The sequence below is a fragment of the Chelmon rostratus genome, chromosome 6, assembly GCF_017976325.1.
Source record: "Chelmon rostratus isolate fCheRos1 chromosome 6, fCheRos1.pri, whole genome shotgun sequence".
Taxonomy (NCBI): Eukaryota; Metazoa; Chordata; class Actinopteri; order Chaetodontiformes; family Chaetodontidae; genus Chelmon; species Chelmon rostratus.
In genome coordinates, this window is record NC_055663.1 from 4,492,852 (window position 1) to 4,516,667 (window position 23,816).

Sequence of the window (23,816 nt, forward strand, 5' to 3'; positions counted from 1 at the left end):
CACGCACACACACAATTGATGAAGTGGTGTCTAGTGAGCTGCAGACTCTCCTGTCAGTCATTAAATCCTGTGTGCCTTCTGTTTAAACTCTAAAGAAACTGTGCAATAAAATGTGTGCTACAAATTGAATATGACGAGATGTGACTTCGTGAATACTTGATATTTTTCTACTACTCACTATAAATAGGGAAGTCTCAACCTGTTTCCTGAGTTTAGCCCTAAATCCCTTGAACGCAACAGGTGTTTACAATATCTAATCTTGCCTCATGAGCATCCCATGAAAGCGTATATCACTCATTATGTTAAAGAATTCAAGCCTATTTTTTAGACCGCTAGCAAATATCCATGTCCTCAGGCAGTCCTTAAACACTAACACCCCCGCTAATATTTGCTGCTATAGTCTGGGTTTGTTTTATTACTTTGGTACCCAAGAGAATCGACATCTCATCTCATAGACTGCATGTCCTCATTTATCAGATAGCAGGCAGAAGCTAAATTATTCCTGCTGTTGTTTTTTTTTGTTTGCTGCTTTGCATCATGAGCATGAAACTGAAAGACAGGAAAAGCTCCCTGAGGAGTGTGTATTAAACGGTGGTTGGGAATACACACTGCAGTCAAAACATGTCTGATGACAATCAAGAGGAAAACACTGAGCCTTTAATAAGAACACAATCACACAGATTCAGTCGCACAAACACACACAAAGCTCAAAGAAATGAAAAGTCTTAGTTATTGTGTTGGTAAATCAATGGCTTAAGAGTGTGGAGGCCACGAGAGGGCATGCTTAGGAGAATAGAAGGAGCAGGGAGGGAGTGTGGGAAGAAGGCAGGAGAAAAAATAACAGCAAAGAAAAGACGAAGGCAAGGCAATGTGAGGGTAAAAGTGAGGAATGCTAATTTAAGTCAGCAACATATCAGCATTGGCTAACTTTCTGATCATGAACACACCTGAATCTATGATAAAATAAAATATTGAGAATCAGTGAAAACCAGTTTTAGGATACTGGTGGAAAGAAACAAGCAGAAATCCCATCAGTCATACAATCAAACACAAAACTGCATTGAAAATCTTATTTATGTTGTCAGCACAATATAAAAAGTAATAACCATTTTTGATCTTATCTATGGATGACATTTTTTCTCAATAATTGCCATTCAGTGTGTTCACATTCAGTAATGACCTCTTTGTACAACAGTCGTCCCCTGTTAGAGGCAGAATCCACCATTTCCATGTTGCATTCAGACGGACTTCAAATGTACAGGAGATTCACAGGAAACAAGGAAACAATGTAGCATGTAATCTGACATTAGTTTGTTATTTAATTGAACTGAAATCAGCCTCACTGTTAACTGTTAATTAGGCTACTGCTGATGCAAACCAAACATCAGCATCCTACTGGCAATACTTCAAATTAAAACCATTCAACTTGTGAAACACAGAGTGCTTATTGTCAAACAGTGAAAGGAAATGAAGTATACATGGCACTGTAGTAAGCACTGACATGGAATCAGACAGAAGTCATTTTCTACATTTTTTGAGAGCAGATGAGTCTTATATATTGTAGGGAACAATGCAACGAGACGGAGGGGTAGAAATGGTGAACTGTTAGATGAAGAGCTGCATGTGACAGGATGCACAACTCGCAATCCTCAGCAAGGTAACCCATTCCTTTCACTGTGGAAAACTACTCACATCATGCCTAGCATGAAATCAGATCATGGTGGCTCATGGCATGATGGAACAAGGCCAACAGATCTAGTATTTAGTTCAGAATTCTGGGATGTATCCTCTTCAACTGTCCTTGTGGACGAGGACTGAAAACGTAAGGACTATAAATAAAAAAAAATCTTGATTTCATTTTTAAATAAATATGCATAGGAAGTTAGGAAAGGACAGAGAAATGCAAAAAAACAAATCAACAACAATACATAACCGAGATAAAGGGGTGGCAGGTGAAAAGAACTGCCTGGTGCATTAGAGGAATCAAGCAAAGGAAATAAAACAGATGGAGATGAAGGCAGAAAGAGAGAGGACACAGAGGAGAAAGGCATAATAGAAGCGAGTGGGCCCCTGTTGCCCCTGATCCCCACTGACCTGTGAGTTTTGACCCTTACCACACCCCGTCATTCAGAACCTGCCTCTTAATGTGTCTTAAGGCCTACTGCAAGGTCAAAGTTCATTCCCAGAGGGCAAAGGTCCAGCAAGGACTCCAGAGGCTGGGGTACGTGAAGTTGGGCACTGAGCAATAAGTAACACGTAACAGAAGAAGAAGGGTAGGGTGGAGGTTGGCATAGCCACAGATTTAATACTCTTCAGACAGGAAGAGAGGAAAAAAAGGGGGTACTGGAAAAGAAAATGAGAAGAAGGGGAAGACTGAGGGGTGAACAGAGGGCAAGGGAGGGGAGCTTGAGAGTGGGCGGACAAGAAAGGAACTAAAATAGCCAGATCTCTACTTTCTAACTTGTAATTACAGCTGTCAAAACTAGAATGATGAGCAATCTAAACTGAGTCTGGGGCCTCTAATTTAAACTTCACAGTGTAATCGTTTATTGTGCCATTTTATGGTGATGGCTAAACACAGTAAAATGAAGTTAAGTTCTTTGCCTCTGTGATCGCCTGTCAGAACAGCCCTCCAATTCCTCTGTGGGTCAGTGTGTGTGTGTGTGTGTGTGTGTGTGAGTGTGTGTTAAATTCTAGAGATTGTGTGCATTTGCCTATCAGAGCTTGACAGACTGTAATTAGTCTCTTATAAATTGCTATGGGTCAGTAAATTAAGTAACTTTTCCCCATTATTTCCTTCTTTTATGTTTTCAATTTCTTTTGTTTTTATTTCTCTTTAAATCCCACGCCCATTCTCAAACACTGTGCCCATCTAACAAAGGCAAGTGAGGAATAAATGGGCACTGGGCATTGTCAGTCCTCTGTTCAGTCACCCTTTCTCAAACATTTAACAATATGCCTTCTGTCTTACCCTTTTTATTTCTTCAGTATTTCAGATCAAAGGTGTAGCGAACATGCTCTTTTTGCCCTGTTTGGTAAGAAAAGGACAACCCATGTTTGAGTATACACGAATGATCACAGCCTCTTTAAGAAATTATGCCCCAGATTTTACAAGAAGCAAACATAATTAAGAAAATCTATTAATTATTAAAATCACAGCTCTCTTGCTCGAGTTTGAGAGCTGAGCTCTACTTCAGAATACAAACAAAGCTGCATTATTCACATGTATGAACACAAAACCAAGCTACCCTGTGTCTTTTCACACACACACAGACACACACACGCACACACACAGCTTCTCTATTTACCACAACTATATAACAATACACACACGCTGTAGATAGCCATAGGGGCTCCACAGTGTGAAACAGTAGAATAGGGCAAGAGGAAGGGTAGTGCTGGGAAAGAGTTGGAGTGTGTGAACATGCACACATAGGCACACCGGATAGCAAGCAGGCAGGAAAACCTTCAGGGTCCAACACTGGAGGGGAGGATTCAGGCACTTGGTAGTATCCAAACCAACTCTGCTTTCCTTTCTTTTCCTTTAAGAAGACTTGTTTTTCTCATCTTACCCTCTAATCTCCTCCTCTACTTCCAGATTCTAGTCCCAGCATCTACAGTATTTATATACACATCACAAATAATTCATTCTTCTCCTAATTTTATCTAATGAGGGACCAAATGAAAATAAGCACAGAATCCCTAACCAGCTACCTAGTTGTAATGTAATGAGGCGAGAGGACATGCAAACTGTTGTTTTCTTGCTTTAACTGTATTCATTCATCTGTCAAAAAGTCTCAATCTTTTTACTTCCAGATAATTGACACAAAAAGGAAGTGGAACTGCAACATATATAAAGCCAACCATCAATTTTTATGAAAAGGGTGCAAGTAAATTCTATACCATCACAATAAATTATGCTTGCTTGAAAATGAATAATTAGAGCTGAGACAATTACTTGATTAGTTGCTCAACAGAAATGTAACTATTTTGATAGTCAATTGTTTCTGCCATATTTCAAGTAAAATGCAAAACATTGTCTGTTTCTGGCTTCTCCAGTGTGTGATAGATTTTTAAAATAGTTTTCTTAACATTAAAGACTAAATGATTAATCACGAAAAATGACCATCAGATTAATCAGTAATGAAAAACTGTCATTCACTTCTTATTACAAAAGACGTTAGAGAATACATTTAAACCAGTTGTTTAAAGATACAATGTTAGCGATTGCTCCATAAATAAACTATTATGTCGTTGTGATTAACTGTATAGGCCATCACGCTAACAAAGTGCATTATTAGGGCATTTTTAGTGGTTTAACTGGGAAAGTGGGTATGCTTGTCATTAGAGGAATAGATGCATAGGATTGTGGTATTTTAACTTCAGCGTAGACGATTGTGATGATTCTAACTTCAGAAATATTTGCTGCCTTGCCTTGGAAACATTTGCTCACTGGAGCTGCTCCAGTCTGCAAATGCATTCCTCTGTGCCTGTCTGTAGCACAGTAGCCTTCAGTGTTGTAATATGTAACCAAACAGAGTGAGATCACAGAGTGGTAACTACACACAGACAGAGACATCTGCATCAGAGCTAAAGTACTTAAGTACTTTATCGGCAATCATATGAAAAAAAAAAAACAACAAAGATTCCGATAATAGGAGAAATGCTGAATATCAGATCTGATAACTGGTAAACCCGTTGCTCCAACATCTAGGTCATTGTTGGTGGAGAGTACACAAACAGTGCAAGTCGTAACCCTTCTGTCCCGTAGGAGTTAAAGAGAGGGGTTGGTGAAAAAGCTCATTTACCATCACAGACCTATATAAACAAGCGCCCTGACCCTCTGTTTCTGTTTGAAGTCTGATCAAGTAAGTCCAGCCTATACGGAGTGAGTTGGAGACCCTTGTATGGTATCACATATGTGATAGAAATGGAATCTGTTAAATCCCACTCACAAGAGAGGTGTCTAATGAGGGGAGTTGGTTAGCCTAAGGCTGAACAAGCAGGTGGCATTCCACTTCAACCATCAGACACAAATGGAGATGGAGAGGGAGGGGGGATTGCAACAAACCTTTACAAAGGGCAAAGCTTACTAGAAAGCAGGTCCAACTAAGGGGTCGTAGGTAGGCTAAGTGCCTACGGCTAAGAAGCCTTATCCAGGTTAGAAAGGTGACATTCTTGTTGGACTAATAGATGCAATCCAGCCGTAATCGTGGCTGTAGACCACAAGACCACAATAACGATAAACCCGAGATTTATTCTACTACTTCCATTTTAACCCTTTAACCATATTTGTACCACTTCTAAGTCTGCAGATACTACTTTGTTTGCTGGAAAAACACAGGTCCATCTTACCTGAATAGTATTGAAATGTGTCATCAGCATGATATTATTCAAGCCAGTCATGACTGTCAGATCTGTCAAGTTTGGTTGAAAATGTTAATTAATCTAATATCAGAATCAAACAGCACCGGGTGGCCATGGGTGTTGTTATATATACACAATTCTATAATATACTAGGTTAATTTAGAACTAAAAAAAACTGTACAGAATGTCATCAAGCACTTACTTCACTGACTACTCTGCTGTCTACCAAAATGCACTTTACTTTGATGTTGAGGTCATCTATTAAAAGGCTCTTAGGAAGCTCTGACAACCTCAGTTGAACTTAAAAGAACTTGTTGTTTCGGATACTCTGTTTTTGTCTTACTCAGCTGTGACCTGTGTGTTTGTGTGTGTTCATGACCCCTTGGACCAACCCTTAGGGTACCAACAGCAGTGTTGCAAGAAGAATACTTCTGTTTCTGTAGGTCATAAACGCCACATTCTGACCCTTGAAGCACCCTTCATCACCTCTCTTGTAGGGCTTGTTTGTGAGTGTGGTCACTCCAGCTCTGAACCTTGGCCAGTTTATTTTGACCCTTAATTAACCTGACCTTGCTTGTTCCAACATGGACTATCTGCTCCATTTTCAAGTCCCTCTTCCCTCAATGTATGTTCCCATTTGTCTTTATCCAAGATTTGTGCAAGAAGCATACATTCTGATAATATCTACCTCGGTTGTTATGCTTATCTAAAAAAGACACGAAAGCAAAATCATGAAAGATGCAGGACACTAAGGCACTGAAAGTATTCTGTGCCTGATCCATTTATCATAAGCCAAGGGCGCAAAGAGAGAGGGGAAATAGTGTTGTCATTGTTTTCACAAAGTATTGAACAGGTTTTGATGCAGTTCTGCCGCACACACGCACACACAAACGTGCATGCATGCACACACACACACACACCACGCATTAATATACATAAACTACTGCAGTGCCTCTGCTGGAGCCAAATAACAGATGGACAGTGAGGTCAAAAATGGTGTGAACAAGGGGATAAAACAGAGAGATTTAGAGAACAGATGGGCATAGAGTTCACTGATGGGCAGAGTAAGGAAGCACACGCACACCAAACGTCAAGCAAAAAACAACATGCAATGACAGAATTTCCTAAAATTTGGTTTTCACAGGATTTGGAGCATTTGAGTATTAAATAAGTCAAATTAGTCCCAGGGGGTAATTACACTTTACAGGCACTGTATAGCTGTGATAAAATGCATACAATATATTTTAAGGACAAGTATGGAGCGTCTAGCGTCATCCTGTCGGTCAATACATCAATAAATGACACTGCACAAAATCTTACAAAACCAGGACTGGACATATGCATGATATTCTAACATAAATCATCATGACATTAAAAGCTATGTAAGTATGAAAGCAGCACTGGCTGTAGCAGGTTGTTTGGGGGCACTGAATAAAATGAATGCTGAGTCACTGCACTAAGGCTCAAGCAGCAGGCGGACAGGAAGTAGGTAGGTATCAGGGGAGCCTGCTGAGGAGAACAGGACTCTGGCATCTGCTACTAAACCAGAGAAGTCATGGAAAAGAGAGAGCAGGAGGGGGAATGGAAAGAATAAATGGAGAAGATGAGGAAACGAATGAGGAATGAGGACAGGAAAGGAAGAAAGGGTGAAAAGGGGGCAAAAAAGAGCTGAATAAAAAGGAGAATAATGTAGGAGGGGGAGGGCAGAGAGGAGAGAAAAAGGTGTTAAGAGTAGGGGAAAGGAGAAAGAGAGGTGGGGAGAGGAAAACAAGAGAAATACAATCGCAAAGTAGCCCGTAGAAGGACAGAAGGACACATCTACCTGCTTTTACAGCTTCTCAGTCTGACTCAGCATAACCTGAAGTCACTTTATATTATGCAACTCCATATTTTATTGCTGACTCAGCCTGTTGTTGGATGGGCCCCAGGGACCCTACTGTCACAGCTGAAACACTCTAGAACAATGTCATTCACAACACCTTCTCTTGCTGGGGCAATGCACCACTTGAAACCTTTTTACCACATGAAAACCTTTTTGTGCCATACCGCAGCCCAGTATCTTTTCCTTTAATATCTCTGGTTGTGTTAAGCCATTATGGGCAATGCTGCAAATCACTGAGAAGAACTGATTTATGATATGAATTCGAAGCACTTTGTATTAATGTGTAGAAGTACCTGGATTGGTGAGATATCCTACTTGATTAGCCAAAGAGACATTCCTGAGTGGTTATTTTTTCTTAGTCATTCCTCAATAGTCCTTTTTCACACACCCGGAGATTCGGGTGTGTTACACACATAACAGCTAATAGTCACCTGGAGCTGCTTGCCTCAAGCAGAGGAGTGGGCTACAGAGGTCTGGTACCCTCACTTCTGTTTAACTCCACAACCCCTGATTTTTATCACTTTCACACTTGGTGGTCTTATGTCCCAGATGGCCCTGACACAAGTGACATGATTTGAGAATATTTATCAAAATTTCCGTGCAGTTCTCTCAGGCGCCACAAAAGGCTTTATACAACTTATATGCAATAGAACTCCTGGTTTCAGGAGTAGAGGTCCTGAACTGTTAATGGTAGCGTGGAACACACGATTCGTAACAACATCCTGACCCATCCTGTGTTGGGTGTAAGTGACAGAGAGAGTGAGTGAAAGTGTGTGAAAGACAGAATATATAGTAATGTTGGCTTGTGTTGAAGAGGCAGCCAGTGAATCAGCTTGTTTCCCCTGCTGCCTTGAGGGCTAGACAGTCTGACAGGGCAGCAAAATAAGGATGACTCATCCTGGCTCACACACACACACTCACACACACACACAGGTGGGCACACAAACACAGGGTGATGGATTAACACCACCGTAAAAAATGCTTTTTGTAGCTTCCAATTGCCCTGAAAGGAAACCTCTCATGCTCTCTCAGATTCTTCTGCCCTTTTCGCAAATACTCTAGGCCTTACACAGCCCATTCTTTCTCTCTCTCTCTCTCTCTCACACACACACACACACACACACACACACACACACACACACACACACACACACACACACACACACACACACACACACACACACACACACACACACACACACACAGTCTCTTTTTCTTGCCCCTCTTCTTTCTGCCTTCCCAGCTGCATTGAAAACACAGCCCTGCAGCCACCAACCTGTGACTCATCCTTGTAGGCTTTCTGAGTCTGTCAGGATGCACGCACAGACACAAGCAGATTATGTGCAAACTTACAGGCATGAACACACACATGCACATCAGGTTTGCATTCCAATCTGTCTGTCTTTTGTGAAGATGAGTCTGCAGTGGTGAGGGGTTTTCAGATCGTGTAGAGCTGATATCTGAACAACCTTCAAAAGATAGAAGCTCCTTTGATCTGACAAGTTATAGTAGGCACACACACATACACACACAAGCAGCCCGCTACGTGAACTTTGTCATCAGTGCCTTTGTCAACTGATGCTGCACACAAAGAAAAGGCACTTTAAGGACCATCTACTCCGGCTGAAATACAATAAACTCAACATGTTTGACGCTGTTTTGGAACTCAATTGTCTGAAGAGGATCAGAACTATTTCCCACTTCTTGCTAAATACCAGCTTCAAATATCTCTCTCAAGTGCGAAAGCTTACATGAAAAGATGCTTACTAAACAATAAAAGCATGTAAATGTAAAAGCAAGCATACTACCAGGCATTCGGACATTTAGAAAGTGGTAAAGAGAAAAAAAACTAAGGGAAGGAGGTGAACAAGGGGAGACTATTTCCTCCTTTTGTAAGAGTGTTCTCAGGAAAAAGCTGGAGATATCTTCCCCAAGGTCCAACCACGATGGACTGACACCAAGACTGGAGAACAAAACGGTGTGTGTATGTGTGTAATAAGATCAGCATGTGTGCCACTGAAGGTTAAGTGATGTAGGCTGAGTGAGTTACCAGAGTTCGAGCGACTGTGTGCCGAGTGGTCCCCGGTGTCCTTTTGCCTTATTAGCTTCTGCTTGAGAACAACTGCTTTGTGTGTGCAGTGTATGTGTGCGTATGTGTGTGTGTGTGCGTGTGTGCATGCGTTACCTGCTTTTGGTCTATGGTGGCCCTCGTCCAACACCAGACTGTTCATACATTTAAGCTCCCAGTCTTGGACCTCAGTATTCCACAGGGCAGGGACCAACACGGTGTACTGGGCCCTGTAGATGGAAGTGAGGTGTGGAGGACAGAGAGAGGGCGGGAACAATGGAGGGTATCATTTAAAATGGGTGCCAGTTTCACAACCTATAAATAAGGGCTGAAGAACTTTATAATTCTACCTGGAAAAAGTATAAGGTTATAACAAAAAGAGGGTGGTAGCTGTGTAACTGAACAGACAGGTACAGTACGTAAATATCTGAAAGAATTACTGTTTGAAGGCAAATACTTTGGGGCATGATAGTTACATAGATAGATAGATACATGTTAGCGGCCCACTGTGAGGCCAAGGCTAATACAGATCAGATTTCTGCTTGAACGTGTGCTGTAGTGAAGTTTGCAGCTAGATTAAGATATATAGTGATTCCCTGGTTGCAAAAAACATTATCAGAGCTGATGTGGAAACATGGTGCTGCTCAGACCTGTGGAAGCCAATCAAAGCAGACTGGGCTTTTCAGGAGGGCGATCATAAAGAGACAGGAACTAAAATGGATCGTTGCAGACAGAGGGCGAATGAATGTGCTGCAGCAATGTACAGTTTGAGAAAAAAAAAAGTTTTTTGGGAAGCATGCAAACCTAATCTAGTAGACCCCCTTCAAGGAAAAGTAGAAACCTGAGAATGAGCATAATATGACCTCTTTGATGAGAGGTGATTATGCTGGAGGATCAGGCCAAACGATGAGACAGAGAAAGGAGAGAAAGTGATAAAAGGAGTGATATGTAATTGAAGACAGATCACACTGTTGAGATATCTGTCCCAGTATATAATGATAAATGGTTGTAGACAGCAATAGATACAGTGCTGTGGACAAAATGAAATGAGAGCATTCATGGGAGAAGAAGAATGAATGATGTGTATAGATTTCCTGTCAGCTCATTTAAAACCACTTTAGCTAGTATTCCACGGATGAAATTCTCTCATTTACCTGCACACTGTGCTCACATCAGATTCAGGATCAGAAGTTTTCAGTGGTAGAGATGGCCACTGAAGTTCCTCCACTGATCACACCCTTTCTTTGTACCATAGTACTCAAACACAGTCCTAAATCCAAACTTGCAGAACTAATGCAAAGACATCAGTTTGATATGGCCTTTATAGCTGGCATTTGTTTGATCAACTTGAGTTCGAAGATTGGCAGAAGAGTATTTTTCAATTGAATTACAGAGTTTTAAGTTATGTGACACCAAATCCATCTACCCTGGTTTGGAGCCATTAAGGCCTGAATCTATCAGCTCCACTGCTGCTGTTCTGAAGCTGACCCTGACCTCTGACCTCTTTCTATAACTTGTTTGGTGATCACATTGAAAGACACATTTGGCCTTTATTCCTAAAAGATGGCCAGGAGTAAGGTAGGTCCATTCGCCACCCCGAGAGTCTTATCATAGTTTTTGAAGACGATCTAAAGGTGGGATATAAATTATCTTGACACGGCATATATAAAAGAGAAGTGGGAGAGGGAGGCAAATATAATTATGACAGTAGATGACTGGGAAGAGATTAATGAACAGCAGTGGAGGACAACTTGCTCCTTATCATGAAGAAAACATGGGTGGAAGAACATCATTAGATTATTTAAAACACCAGCACAGACAGTTCTCCAGGACACAAAGTGTTGTGGCGGACCACTTTCACGTGTTTGCCGCTATTGGCAGGAGATTAAGAAGGGTATGACTAAAATAATCAGAGTAGACCTTCCACGTACATTTGAAGCACTATACCTGGGGAGACTGGATACAGATTTTACAAGATTTGGGGACAAACAAGAAGCGCAAGAAAGCACTCACCAGAAAGTAGATGAAGAATGTGGAACATACGATTTATGACTGGGCCGAGGTTATGCACAATATATATGTGATGGAAAAGATAACTTTCTCTGTGAGGCTGGAGGTGGACAAATTCAAAAAGATTTGGGAAAACTGAATGGAATATGTAAAACCAATTAGGTCAGACTTCATTTGAGATGTGCTTTATGTGAAGAAACCCTATCTCATGGCTACAGAAGTCGAATTTTTACTCTTCTTTTACTATTATTATTACTTTTCTTGACCAAAAAACCAACAGGACCATCCCAAGAGCCACACAGCTAGCATGACTGAAAACAGAGTGGGGGAGGTAGAGTGGGTATTATCACTGAATAAAAGAGGGAGAGGGAAGTGAAAAAGAAGCAGTGATAAGACATTACTAAAAGCACTGGCCAACTGATCTATACTGAGGCCAAAAGTTTAAATGAGGAGCAGGGGAAAGTGACAGACAGACAGAAACTGAATAAATCATCCACAGAGTGTGAAGCTACTCTTTGACTGGTGACGTAGGGTGTGCTGGGAGTCATTGTTGTAACCTATGACCGGGGTGACAGCTGATTGACAGCCCAGTGTAGGCAGACAGGCACATGAGATGGATGAGCCTCTTAACCAACCATTAATCAGAATGGCCTATACGGGTGAATGGCAACTCCTATTTCTACCACTCACAGAGAGTAAAAGAGCAAAGATCCTTCAGAAATATTAAGAGAGGTTGTAGCTCTCACCTCACTCCTCTCCCTCATTTCTCTTTCTTGCTCTCGCTACCCTACCTCCCCAATTATTGTACCTTGTTTCTCTAACCCCTTCTCTCTCTGACCCACCATTCATCCTCCTTTCTCTCTTTTACCCCATTCGCTCCGTCCCCCTTTTTCTTCAACACTATCTTCCCAGTGTAAAGGGATCCTGCCCTGGGAGACAGTGGAACCACTTAGTATTGACTTCTGACCAGGCTTTCATAATGATGCCAAGCAGGCAACAAGGACTTCTCAATGTGACGTGATGGCAGGTTGCCCACTGAACACCAGAGCTAGAACAAAATGGGACTGTCAGTGCTGCCCTTGATGCATGCATATACAAACAGAGGAAGAGGTTCACACATGGATCAAACTGTGCTGTACGCAACTGGATGCGGGAACACATCTGTGCTATTAAGTGGTTATGAACGCTTGAAATAACATGTTGCAAATAAAGCACTGAGAAATGCTCATTTAAACAGTTGTTTAGCTGTTCTCCATTATAATCCTAAAGATTTGTCCTTCAAAAGCCACTTTGCAAGTCACTGGTGCGTACCTAGCACGCCTTCTCCCGCCTCTAGCTCATGATAACGTGCTTTATCACTGCCTGTGACACAGCTATGTTTATGGAAACTATTTGGCTGTGCAGCCTCCATTTATCCAGTGTCTACTTCACAGATCTTTGTCCAAGGTAAACAAACCTTGGTCCAAACAGTGGTACCTTTTCTACAATGAGAAGCAAATGAGTGTGACGTTTAAGTAGTTGATGGGAGCTTATCTATTAAAACAAATATGATAAACTGGATTTTAATAAACACTGTGCACCAGCACGTCACACACACACACACACACACACACAGGCTGTATACACAAACCCAGTGACCCTGCTGAGTTGCCATAACTACAGCTCCATGTCAACAAAACATGTCCGTCGGCATGTGACGTTTATATTCAACATAGTGAGAGACGGACAGAGAGGTCCCACTGAAAGCAGCATGGGCTGCCATTGAAGAAACTAATTTAGCATAAAGGACGTTTAATCCAAACATGTACAAAAACAACCACAGCAAAACAATGACACTCTACTTTTCCTGGAATGCTTGGTGTCAAAACATGTCCAGTCCTGATGAACTGATTGATATTCATGAGCTGCCTGGGGTTTTATTGAGGAGTAAGTCTAAAAACTGAGCTCTCAGCTCTGAGAACTGTGCTGTGCATTCTTCAGAAGGACCCACCGCTTTCAGCACATTCATGAGTGTGGTCTGGGACAGCATTCATGGATGCGGGTCTTAGACAACGAATCTTACACTATTGTGTGCGAAACAAAATGCAGATTATGAACAACAACACAAATGTGAGGATGATGATGAAATAAATGTTAAAAGTCACTCAGAAAACATGTGACATAATAAACAACATATAAATAGTGTATATAAGTGTTTGTAAGCACAGAAAGAACTCTGTCTACACCCAGATAGGGTTCAGTAATAAAGCTCATGTCCATGTTCAACTTCACTTTACTCACACATCAACAGGTACTCTCAACAGCAGGGGTAACACTGCTCCCTCATCATTCAGGTCCATCAGTCGAGGCTCCAGGAGCTCAATGATAGTCAGAGCAGTGCGGAAAACAGCTGACAGGCCTGAGGAGAGACAGCAGGGTTTCCAAAAATAACTGTGGTAACATAGATCAATGCTTTGTCAATACAAAGTAGGCGTAAAAAAGAAAAGATAGACAAGATGAAAAGCAATTAATGCTATGAGTCATCAACCCATGAAACCAGCGCAATTAGCCCACTAATCTTTTCCATGAGACTGGACAGAACTGAATGATGCTCACTTTCATAACAGGAAGTCAGAGTAAAGCGATAACTATAGAACTATAGTCTTGGACAAAGATAATTTTATTAAAACTCCTTTATTGGCCCCTCTCCACTGAGTGAATGTGAGCAAATGAGAAATCCACAATAGTGTTAGTGTTCGCTTGTACATTTGTGTGTGTGTGTGTGTGTGTGTGTGTGTGTGTGTGTGTGTGTGTGTGTACCGTGCAGAATGATGAGATCCCAGACAGCTAGGACAGAGTCCCAGCAGGGCAGGGAAGAGAAGAGAGTGAGGAACCATGGCATCACAAAGTGGACTGATAAGACTCCTACTGACTCCTGCAGGGACGTTCAGAAACAGGGAGGGTTGATTTGGCAGAACCAAACACTGTATTCAGGACTTGTTTCTCTGCCAATTTCTGTCAATTACACTGCTTTGCTGACCTCCTAACTCAAACATCCACCCACAACATATGCAAATTAGTTAGTGTTGAAACTTTAATGTTAGTTTCAGACTAATTAATAACCATTAGATCCCCAATATCTGTTGCTGATGACAATTTTCACTCCTTGTAAGAGTGAATATATGCGTGAATAAGATTCAAATATTACAGGTTCGTCACGTTCTAGCATTCAAAATGCATTAGGTCTCTGTAGGTCTGGTGGACGCAGCACATGTCCAAAAATCTCTTTACAGCTCGACTGCCGTAACTTTGCTGAACAGCTCTATTAGAAAAGGAAATGCTGACCACTGATCTCTAATAGTTTTTTTCTGTAAGGGGGGGAAAACTATTGTGCCTACAATAAGGCCCCGTGGTGTGTGTGTGGGGGGGTGTGTGTGCTCCGAAAGGGCAGTTTTCCTCCCAGACCTGCTGAGTCGACGAGAAGTATAACAATCCCTTCAAAGACAGTTGAGCAGCACAAATGGTAGCAGAAGGATCCCTATTTTCAAAACCATAATTGAGAAAGTCTTTCTTTAACAAGACTACAGGTGTTTTAAGAAGCTGACTGACCATCTAAAAAAACACTTCTTGAGCTTAATGCTGACATAAGCATGCTGACATGCTTACAATGAATGCTGCACACATACACACATGTTGGTATGCTAGCATTTAATAATGAGCATAGGTGGTGACAATGACGTTGCTGTCAATGCAAGGAGCCATAAAATCCAGGTAAACATCAGTTCTGCTCATTTTTATGACCCATCCCTCATGAAATTATTTTGACACTATAATAAACAGCAAATCAAACACTCCAGTTTGTTAACCTTACCCACCAGCATCTAACAGCACTAACCTCATACAAGCATGAACGGCCTACATATCATGTCCCAGAAGATCTCCAACAATGGAGATACAATAAATCTACACACACAACTATATTATTAACGATATAAACAAACATAACTGATACAAAATCGACATTCCTGCATCATTTCACGCCTGATAAAAAACAATGTGCATCTGACTCAGGTCACAGGTAGTCTGCAATCCATGTCAAATGAAGTATGAGGATTTTATCCGGAATTTATTTCTCTCTTCCATATTCAATGCTAAAATGTATTCAGGAAAAAAAAAACATTTTCAAAATGTTTAATAAATCTAAATCTGGAACACAAATGTTCACAAATCATGACATACTGGACAATGGAGAATTAAAATGACAGTACTAAATTAAATTTACAGAATTAAACACATTTGCAAGTCCTCAGTTTTGATGTTTGCCAGATTTCTTCTGCCATGTTTGAATGCATTTAGCCCTGACATGTTATTGCAACCTCCACCACCTACATATACTTTTTTCTAGATTTATTTTTAAAAAATAAATAATAATGTGAGTGATAATGGCTCCTTATTTATAAGATGGCATTCAATTTCCATCTACAGTGGCAGAAAAAGGTGTTGTGTGTTTGCTTTCGGTTCGCTTAATGTACTTAGTGAAACTACAGTTTGCAATAACAGTAGGGATGGAGGGAGAAAATGACAGCTGTGGGCTTGTGCCTCTGTGTGCAACCAGTAATACTGTCGAACATGATGAGCCTCGAGCCTAATGCAGCGAATGACAGAAGAGGCCCAGTTGCTGATGGATATATTACAGTGGCCTCCCCCTTGCAGATGAACTACTCATCACTTGGCTATTCAGTATATGCCCTTAAACACGCACGCACACACACGCACGTCAAGATCTTTGTTGTCATCATGTTTTTAGCAGCATTTTCCCTTCAAGCATCTCAGAAAATTCCAGTGCAAACAGAAGCACTGCACTTTCCTCCCAGTTTCCAGTTTCCGCTCATGATCAGTACCATGTTGAAATTCATACCTGCATGTTTCTTAATCAGCGTGTCATTTTGATGGAGATTTAAAGTGTGTTATCCGGCTTCTCCGTCTTTGTACAAACCCAGTAACTGAAAATCTGACCTGAAATGACAATGCAAAAGCACTCACCATGTGCTGCGAGAGCTTCGGCTTCCTGTGTTTCAGAAACTGGTCAAACACCTTCACCTGATGCTGTACCCTGATTAGACCAAAAATAACAGCACCGTTTATTTTATTGTAGCTGTGCCACAGATTTAAGTCCAAGAAAAGAGCTACAGATTTTGGGAATTATAGTGAAAGCTTTTTTCAGGGACCAATTTCAGTGGATCCAATTTTTCAGATGCAATAGCAGAAAGTTTTTTGTATTGTAAGCATGATTATGACCATAGTCATATGATCACACACAAATAACACCATGGAAGTATTCTTTGTATTAGCGCAATGGTTTAAACTTTCTGCCACTTATGATGAACCCCATTCAAAAGTTATGTTGCTACATGTCATGCTGGTGTTTCATATTAACTAATAACAATCATTTTCTGCAGTTTGCATCTCAAAGCACCTTAAAATTGAATAAGTAAATGCACCTTTCTGATTAAATTTGTAAAAATGTACTTAAAAGTTCACTGTATTTAAGTCAATTCTGAATTACATTCTATTTTAGTACTTTTAAGTGCTTCTTAAAACCTCTGTACAATCAGTTTAGATTAGTCACAGTATATTTGTATTTCTAATGTCACTTTATAGTTATCATTTCTATGTATATTTTTATTTATTAAGTATTATACACCCATTCTTACTTGGTGAGGCTGAGGTCAAACAGTTCAGCCAGATACTTTGGTTTATCCAACAAGGCAGTCAGAGCCCAAAATGACTCCTCCTCTGCCAACTGCATCAACAAGACCGCAGCTATGTAGGACATCCCTGTGAGAGAGAGAGAGAGAGAGAGAGAGAGAGAGAGAGAGAGGGAGAGAGAGAGAGAGAGAGAGGGAGAGAGAGAGAGAGAGAGAGAGAGAGACACACACACACACACACACACACACACACAGATATTTAATTTCCTACAGTAAGGGGTAATGTTTGAAACATTGCATTAAAAAATTTAAGAAACAGGACTGATCATGTTTTATTAAATGGCTGAGACACTGAAAATAGTTCAGCCGTAGGAGAATCAGGATACACTGCTCGACGGGATGGCAGAGCATAACCTCAATATACTTTGTACAGCAAACTGTGCATATCTACTCTCATTATAACTACTGCATCTTTCCTCGAAGACCCAATATACTTACTAAGAAAGCAGCATACAGAGTCGGACATACTGTAATACAGGAGGTACAACTCTAAAGTGGAAACTGTAATTCATGAATCGAATATTAGTCCAAAAGTGAAGAGAAGCTTCATTTGATTTTTCTACCTATTGATAAGTCGTGCTGTTACAATAAAGTGCACATTGATTTCCAAACACAAAGTAAACAATGCAAGAAAGGAAATACAAATATGTCAATATGTCATAAATCGAGTCTCCAGATTCTTGAAATTAAAGAACGTTTCTGATCTTAACTGAGAATAAACAAAAAAGAGCTGCTGATTGTTAAAAGTTCCATCAAAACAAAAATTAGTAGTAACTGCTTGTAATGATATCATAATTTAATCTGGCTTTTACACAGATTTTTGATATTTTTTTTAATCACATTTTCACCTTAGAATTTAAAAATAAATTAAAATACCTCTCATTTAAAAGCTCAAACTATATTATTGCATAGAATTAATGTGTAATTAATGCAAAAAAAATTGAGAATCATCCTGGGCAAAGAGCAAGATGCTGTAACTGTTTACAATCACAGTCCTCTGCTTCCATCTAGTGGTCACATCATATACTGCAGATATTCTCATCAAATTAGTGAAAAGTGTGTGAATTAAACAAGATGAGTGAGAGAACACAGCGTTGAGCTTAAATGACGGTAAAAGTCCTCTGAGCATTTAGAACAGGGCCAACAACCTGGTAATAATCACTTCAGTATTATTTGCCAGGAAGCAAAGACAAAGAAAGACAGAGCACTTTATACTGTTTTAAATAGCATTCTTAGAGTCCTTTGTGATTTACAAATAAATACAGTAAAATCATATGCAGTTCAATCCCTTAGTCCATTACCTTGACTGTATCCAACTTGTGGGCAATATTTTGCATAGGCGATGAGGACCCTGAAGAGTTTAGCCTGACCCTCGATGGCTTCTGGGCTCTCCCCCATCAGAGAGCGGTGGGTCGGGAAGGAACGTTCTATGGAAGAGGTTAGATTAATATAAAGTACACTTTATAGACCTGAAGTCTGCATGTACCTGCCATTTCCAGAGATTTTCATTTTCATTTCTAAAGTTATGCTCTGGTCTCCACAAAACTTCAACCTTAACTTTAGACATGGTGTGCCACTAGAAAGGAGGTTCACTGTGCAATGCTATGATTTTTGAAGACAGAAAAATCAGTTTTAAATTCAATCCTGAAAATTAGCCAAAATATCATAATTTTAACAACGCAGAAGCCATGTTCTTAACAGAAAACAACATTCAACATGTACATGTACAAAGACTACAACTTCATTCTACTGTTTGAGCTCACGTAGGTCCAGGGCGATCTGTCTGAACAGCGTGATGTCATCTACAGAGTATCTGGGTGCAGGGCAGTTGGGGGGCTGCTGTTGGTTCAAACCCAGGTCATTTTGGGTGTCGCTCAGTGTGGAGATCGCTGATAGGATTCCGTACTCACTGACTCCCAAGTCCACCAGGGGCCCCCGCACCTCTGACAAGCACTTCTGTTGGAGAAAACCCAGCACATTCCATTGTTAGGAGTCAAACAATCAATAACACTTCTACTATGAATGAATGACAGGGCAGGGGAGGGATCATCACTCGTAATCAGGTTTGGTCAGGCAGAAAACAAACAAACAGCCAACTTGGATTACGTAAACTACAATGAAATCATGGTTGGGGTAGTGACAGGGGAAATTAAGCTTGACACTGAGCAAAACATGTGCTTGCCAACTCCTGGTGCTGCATTTATAGGAAGGATTAAATGCGACACACATGACAAAAATGCAAGCCAGAATACAAGTGGTCTCACTGCTGTCTTTACTGATATTTTGTTCATTAAAAGTTATGTCACATAAAATGACCACTTTTAAATGTCTACAGCTCTGCTTTAAAGCACTCTGGTTGATTCAAAACCAGCAACACAGTGCTGATTATAAAGAAACTAATAAACTAATTTATGACCAGCTTTCATAGATCGGCCCTGGCACCGCCCTGCAAAGGAGCTTTTTTTTAAGAGCAAACATTCCCTGTATCTGGACTTCATCAAGGACTCACAGGGAACAAAGGACAAATGAACTGACTTTGCGATGCAGAGCTAAATGTAACTCAATTAATAGATTACGTTTCATTAACTATGTACAAGGAAACTAACAGGAGCTGTTCTTTATGTGATGAAATGAAGCGTATGAGAGTATGATTTTTTTTATAAAGCATGGATTACCATTTTGTTTGTAGTTGACACAAAGTTATTGTCAATAATTGTCAGTCTCACACAGTTGTACATTTGTTTCACTAGAAAATTGTTCACAGCTTGTAGTAAAAGCAAAGGCAAGACTGAGTTGCCAAAAGTCACACAGGCCACTCACACTGGCCTTTTTCATCACTGCTTGCCTTTTACATCTACTTGTGTTGTCTTGACAGCTGACATGATGCACTGACATGATATCAACACTATGTGCATGTTGCATACAGGGACCACTCAGAAGAACGTGTTTCTACTACTTGTTATTGCTACTTGCTACTACGTTATTTTCTTTATCACTTGAAAAAAGAAATTGCTTTTTAGTATTTATGAACTGCCTCACAGGCTGGAGGCTGAAGGTTGCCCACCCCTACTCGAGACAAGAGGAAGAGACACATCAACAGGCCAATATCCAAAAACACCCGAGCAGGCCGCGTGAAAAAGGCCTTGCTTCTACTTCCCTCCCTCAAGAACCATCAAAATTAGGATTTCCCATTAATATAGTAACCCAAGTTCGTTGAGCTGTGGCAACAGTACCCCTGCCTGTTTCCTTAAAGGAGTTCCAGGAATCACTTCGTGGGCCAGCGAGTGGCTGACTATGCTGTCATAACATTATCTTTGGTTCTAATTGTGCGAATATGCTTATTATTACTAATTCCAGATGTAACGTGAAACGATCCTGTTTGATGCAGCCAACACAGCCAAGCCTGCTCCTTGTAGAATAAATAACTATGGAAATAAAATTACTATATGTGAAACTTGTTCTACCTGTCCTAATAGTAATCCAGATGCTACCCAACAGATGCATATGCAATAACCAAATGGGCTGAAGTTTACACTGCCTGTTGCATTTGCTTTTATTGTTACAGTGCATCCACGGTCGTTTGTTCTTCATTCAATCTGTCTTCTTTGTTTTTCAGTACACAAGACTGACAGCATCACACACAATGCTTCTGTCAGTTTGACAGACAGTTGCTTCAGCCGCCTCCCCGATGGCATCTAAAAATGTGCGTAATCGTGAAATAAGAAGTGCTGCGATTAGTCAGGGTCACACGTGATGGTCCTCATTCACAAATTTGGTGGTTGGTGGATGCTGCATTCACGACTTCAGTCATTTATTCATTAATTGTACATTACTAGCACATTGCAATCTTTGGATTTATTCAGGGTATCATTAAGCCTATTAATGGTCACATTCATTTGTATATTTAGTAGACATTAGATGTTTGTTGTTATTGTGTTTGGTTACTACTTAATTAGTTATTTGCTGTAATAATTTTATATCTTTTAAGGCAGAGTATGCTACACATTAAAGAGCTCTAACATCCCAACAACAAACAGCAACATATTCAAGAGTGACATGAAAGAAGTGCAACCAACACAAGTTTTCATTTTCATTTGAATATTTTTTTGATCAAAATGTCAAAATATAGCGAAATATGTCCATTACATTAGGCAAGTTGGTGTTTTCACATATCTTGTTTTGTCTGATCAACAGTCTAAAATCCAAAAGAAATATTCAGTTTACAAAAATACAACCAACAAAAGCAGTAAATGCTCACAACTGAGAAGCTGAAACAAGGGAATGCTTTTTGCTTAACAAATGGCTGAAATGATTAATTGATTGTCAAAATAGTCTGAATATTTGGCTTACTGAACAATTGGCTTCTTGAAATCAATTAATCTACAAATGGTTTCAGCTCTAAAAACGAGTTGACATGTAAAAAAAGTATTTTGAAATGACACAGAGATGGCCATTGAAAATACTATGGTATTCTATATATTTTCTTTCTTATATTAATTTAATAAATCAGTACCTCAATAAAAGTGAGCGAAACAGTACGACAAAAGTAAAATAGAAGCAATCTTAAAACATCTGGTGGCACTGTCCTTCTTCCCCCAGGCAACCTCACAGTGTAATTTTGAAAGTGAGTACCACAGTATGCAACATTACTCACACAAGGATGACACAAGCTGTTCTTTCTGGTGCACGTCTCATTGCATTTTACCTGGTAGTTGAAGTCGCTCGTTTCTCTCAGACTGTCAATGGTGAGAAGACACTTCCACACTCTACCTCGAAGGCTTGGAGGAATACCCATCCTGATAAATCGCTCAATCTGAAAACACAGCAAGAGTGTGAGGGAAAACACCATTAATGTTTACAACTACTGCAAGGTAAAAACATGAGGGGAGATTATTAACAATGCTTTCTTTTTTGTGCAGGTGAGACAAATCTCACCTGGCTTTTGCAGATAAAGCTGGCTCCATTCCAGTAGCTCAGCAGCTCACACAGTTCTTTCACCCTCACTGAGCTCAGCTGGGGGTAGCTGACAGGGACAACACAGCATGGTGAGTTTAGGCTGATTCATCAGTTAGGCTGATATTGGTACTTTCTAGAAAGGCAAACACTGGCCATCCAGTGTTCAGTCTCTGATTCAAAGATCACACACAGTAGGAGTTCATGTGTCTATGCTGGCGTGATTCAGTGTTGATTCCTCTTAAGTATTCATGAATAGCACTTAGTTTTGTTTTTAAATCACGTGCGATTGTTATCATCATTCCAGTGTGGCGTGGGGTACCTCGGCCCACAGCTTCAGCAGTGTAGTTAACAGTGTATACAGCCTAGAGTCTGACAAGCTGGAGCTACTCATCCACCTGAACAAATTCATTTGTACCGGTTCATCAGTGGAGAAATTTATATTAACAATGACAAAATGCTGTCTCACACAGTTGTCCATTTTGACAAGCAAGCACTTTTATGCAAAGCCTTGCAAACACACACAGCACAGCACAAAGTGGTTACAGCTAACTTTAAAACAAGTTTACTGGCGTTTTCTGTTATCAATTAGGGATAGGGTCTGCGCGAATGCTGTTAACGATACCAACCAATAAAAAAAAGTGAACAGTAGCGTTAATTCAACTTTCCTCTGATATTTTAAAACTGTCCAATTCCAGGTAAGGCTAAAAGCTAGCTAACAAGTTTTCAGGAGCTAACGTTAACGTGACCCTGCTCCGCACCTGTAATCGTGACATCGGTGATGAAGTTTTTGGTCCTTTCGTTTAGTAAGAGCAAAGCCGAATTCATCGAAACGCAAGTTCTCACTGCGTCTTCTAATCGTTGAACTTCTCCTGCTGGCGTTGCTACTGCTTCTCCTCCTCATGCTTGAAAAAAGTCGGTTGTCGCTGCGCAGCTTCGCCCGTTTTCAAACTCGCAGCTACAAACAATACCGGCCGCTGAGTCGCTGCTGTCAAAGTCAACCGTCACCCTCGCCCCGCCCCTTTCAGACGTCACCACCAACTGAAAATGGGCGGGATGAATCAGAGGCGCTTAAACAAAGAAGAGCGCGTTTCAGCTGTCAATCACTCGGCAGGGATGTTTGTCAGCGTATGAAAAGAAGAGGACGCATTACAGCGTGTGAACAGTTCCAACATGGTCATAACGACACAGCCGTCATTGAAATGAATTAAACAACAAGAGTGAATATGAGACAGAGGCACACACACTGACACTGGTACAGCAACTATACTCAGAAGGTTTCTAGAAAGAACCCTTTGATGCTGTTCAGATATCTCTCTTATTTCTCTCTCCTGCCTCTCCTCCTACACCTGTGTCTCTCACTATAGACTACAGCCTTTAAGACATTAAGTCATGCACTTATCACTGGTGCTGACATAATCAAATGCACAGGAATTTGCCTGTACTTCATTAGACACATTCTGTTCCGTCATGCTGCCTCATCATCAATTTTCAGTTAACCCCGAATCATCACAGTGTCTTACACTATCACTGATGACTAATATGTTGCACATCATCGCTGCTCTCTGTATCACAACACAGTGTGTGTGTGAAGGAATGACCATTGATCGACAGCAGATGTACTGTTAAAGCTTCCAAGCCACCTCACTTCTCTTATTTAAATCTTATAACACACTCAAGTTATGCCTATAAGCACTAATCCTGGCAGGCTACAATGCACCTTTTAAAGCAAAAGAATACAAACAGCTCTCGAGCTAGATTTTTTCATCCCCTGTTCAGATTTTAAAGA

At 40.5% G+C, this 23,816-nt stretch overlaps 1 protein-coding gene across 2 annotated transcripts in view; it reads right to left on the reverse strand.

Annotated features, from left to right (window-relative positions):
- Nucleotides 1–22,956, reverse strand: part of si:ch211-266k8.4 (rab GTPase-activating protein 1) — a 61,363-nt gene extending 38,407 nt beyond the window's left edge. Inside the window, exons 1-10 of one of the 2 annotated variants that reach the window (XM_041939648.1) lie at nucleotides 22,789–22,956; nucleotides 22,010–22,097; nucleotides 21,780–21,887; nucleotides 18,838–19,030; nucleotides 18,376–18,501; nucleotides 17,021–17,144; nucleotides 16,350–16,419; nucleotides 14,127–14,241; nucleotides 13,608–13,725; nucleotides 9,435–9,547 (exon numbers count right to left, since the gene is read on the reverse strand). In XM_041939648.1, the coding sequence (XP_041795582.1) occupies nucleotides 9,435–9,547; nucleotides 13,608–13,725; nucleotides 14,127–14,241; nucleotides 16,350–16,419; nucleotides 17,021–17,144; nucleotides 18,376–18,501; nucleotides 18,838–19,030; nucleotides 21,780–21,887; nucleotides 22,010–22,097; nucleotides 22,789–22,931 (1,198 nt within the window). In that variant the 5' untranslated portion in view covers nucleotides 22,932–22,956. The remainder of the gene's footprint in view (nucleotides 1–9,434; nucleotides 9,548–13,607; nucleotides 13,726–14,126; nucleotides 14,242–16,349; nucleotides 16,420–17,020; nucleotides 17,145–18,375; nucleotides 18,502–18,837; nucleotides 19,031–21,779; nucleotides 21,888–22,009; nucleotides 22,098–22,788) is intronic. The other variant, XM_041939649.1, reaches the window with a different exon arrangement.
- Nucleotides 22,957–23,816: the final 860 nt, after the last annotated feature.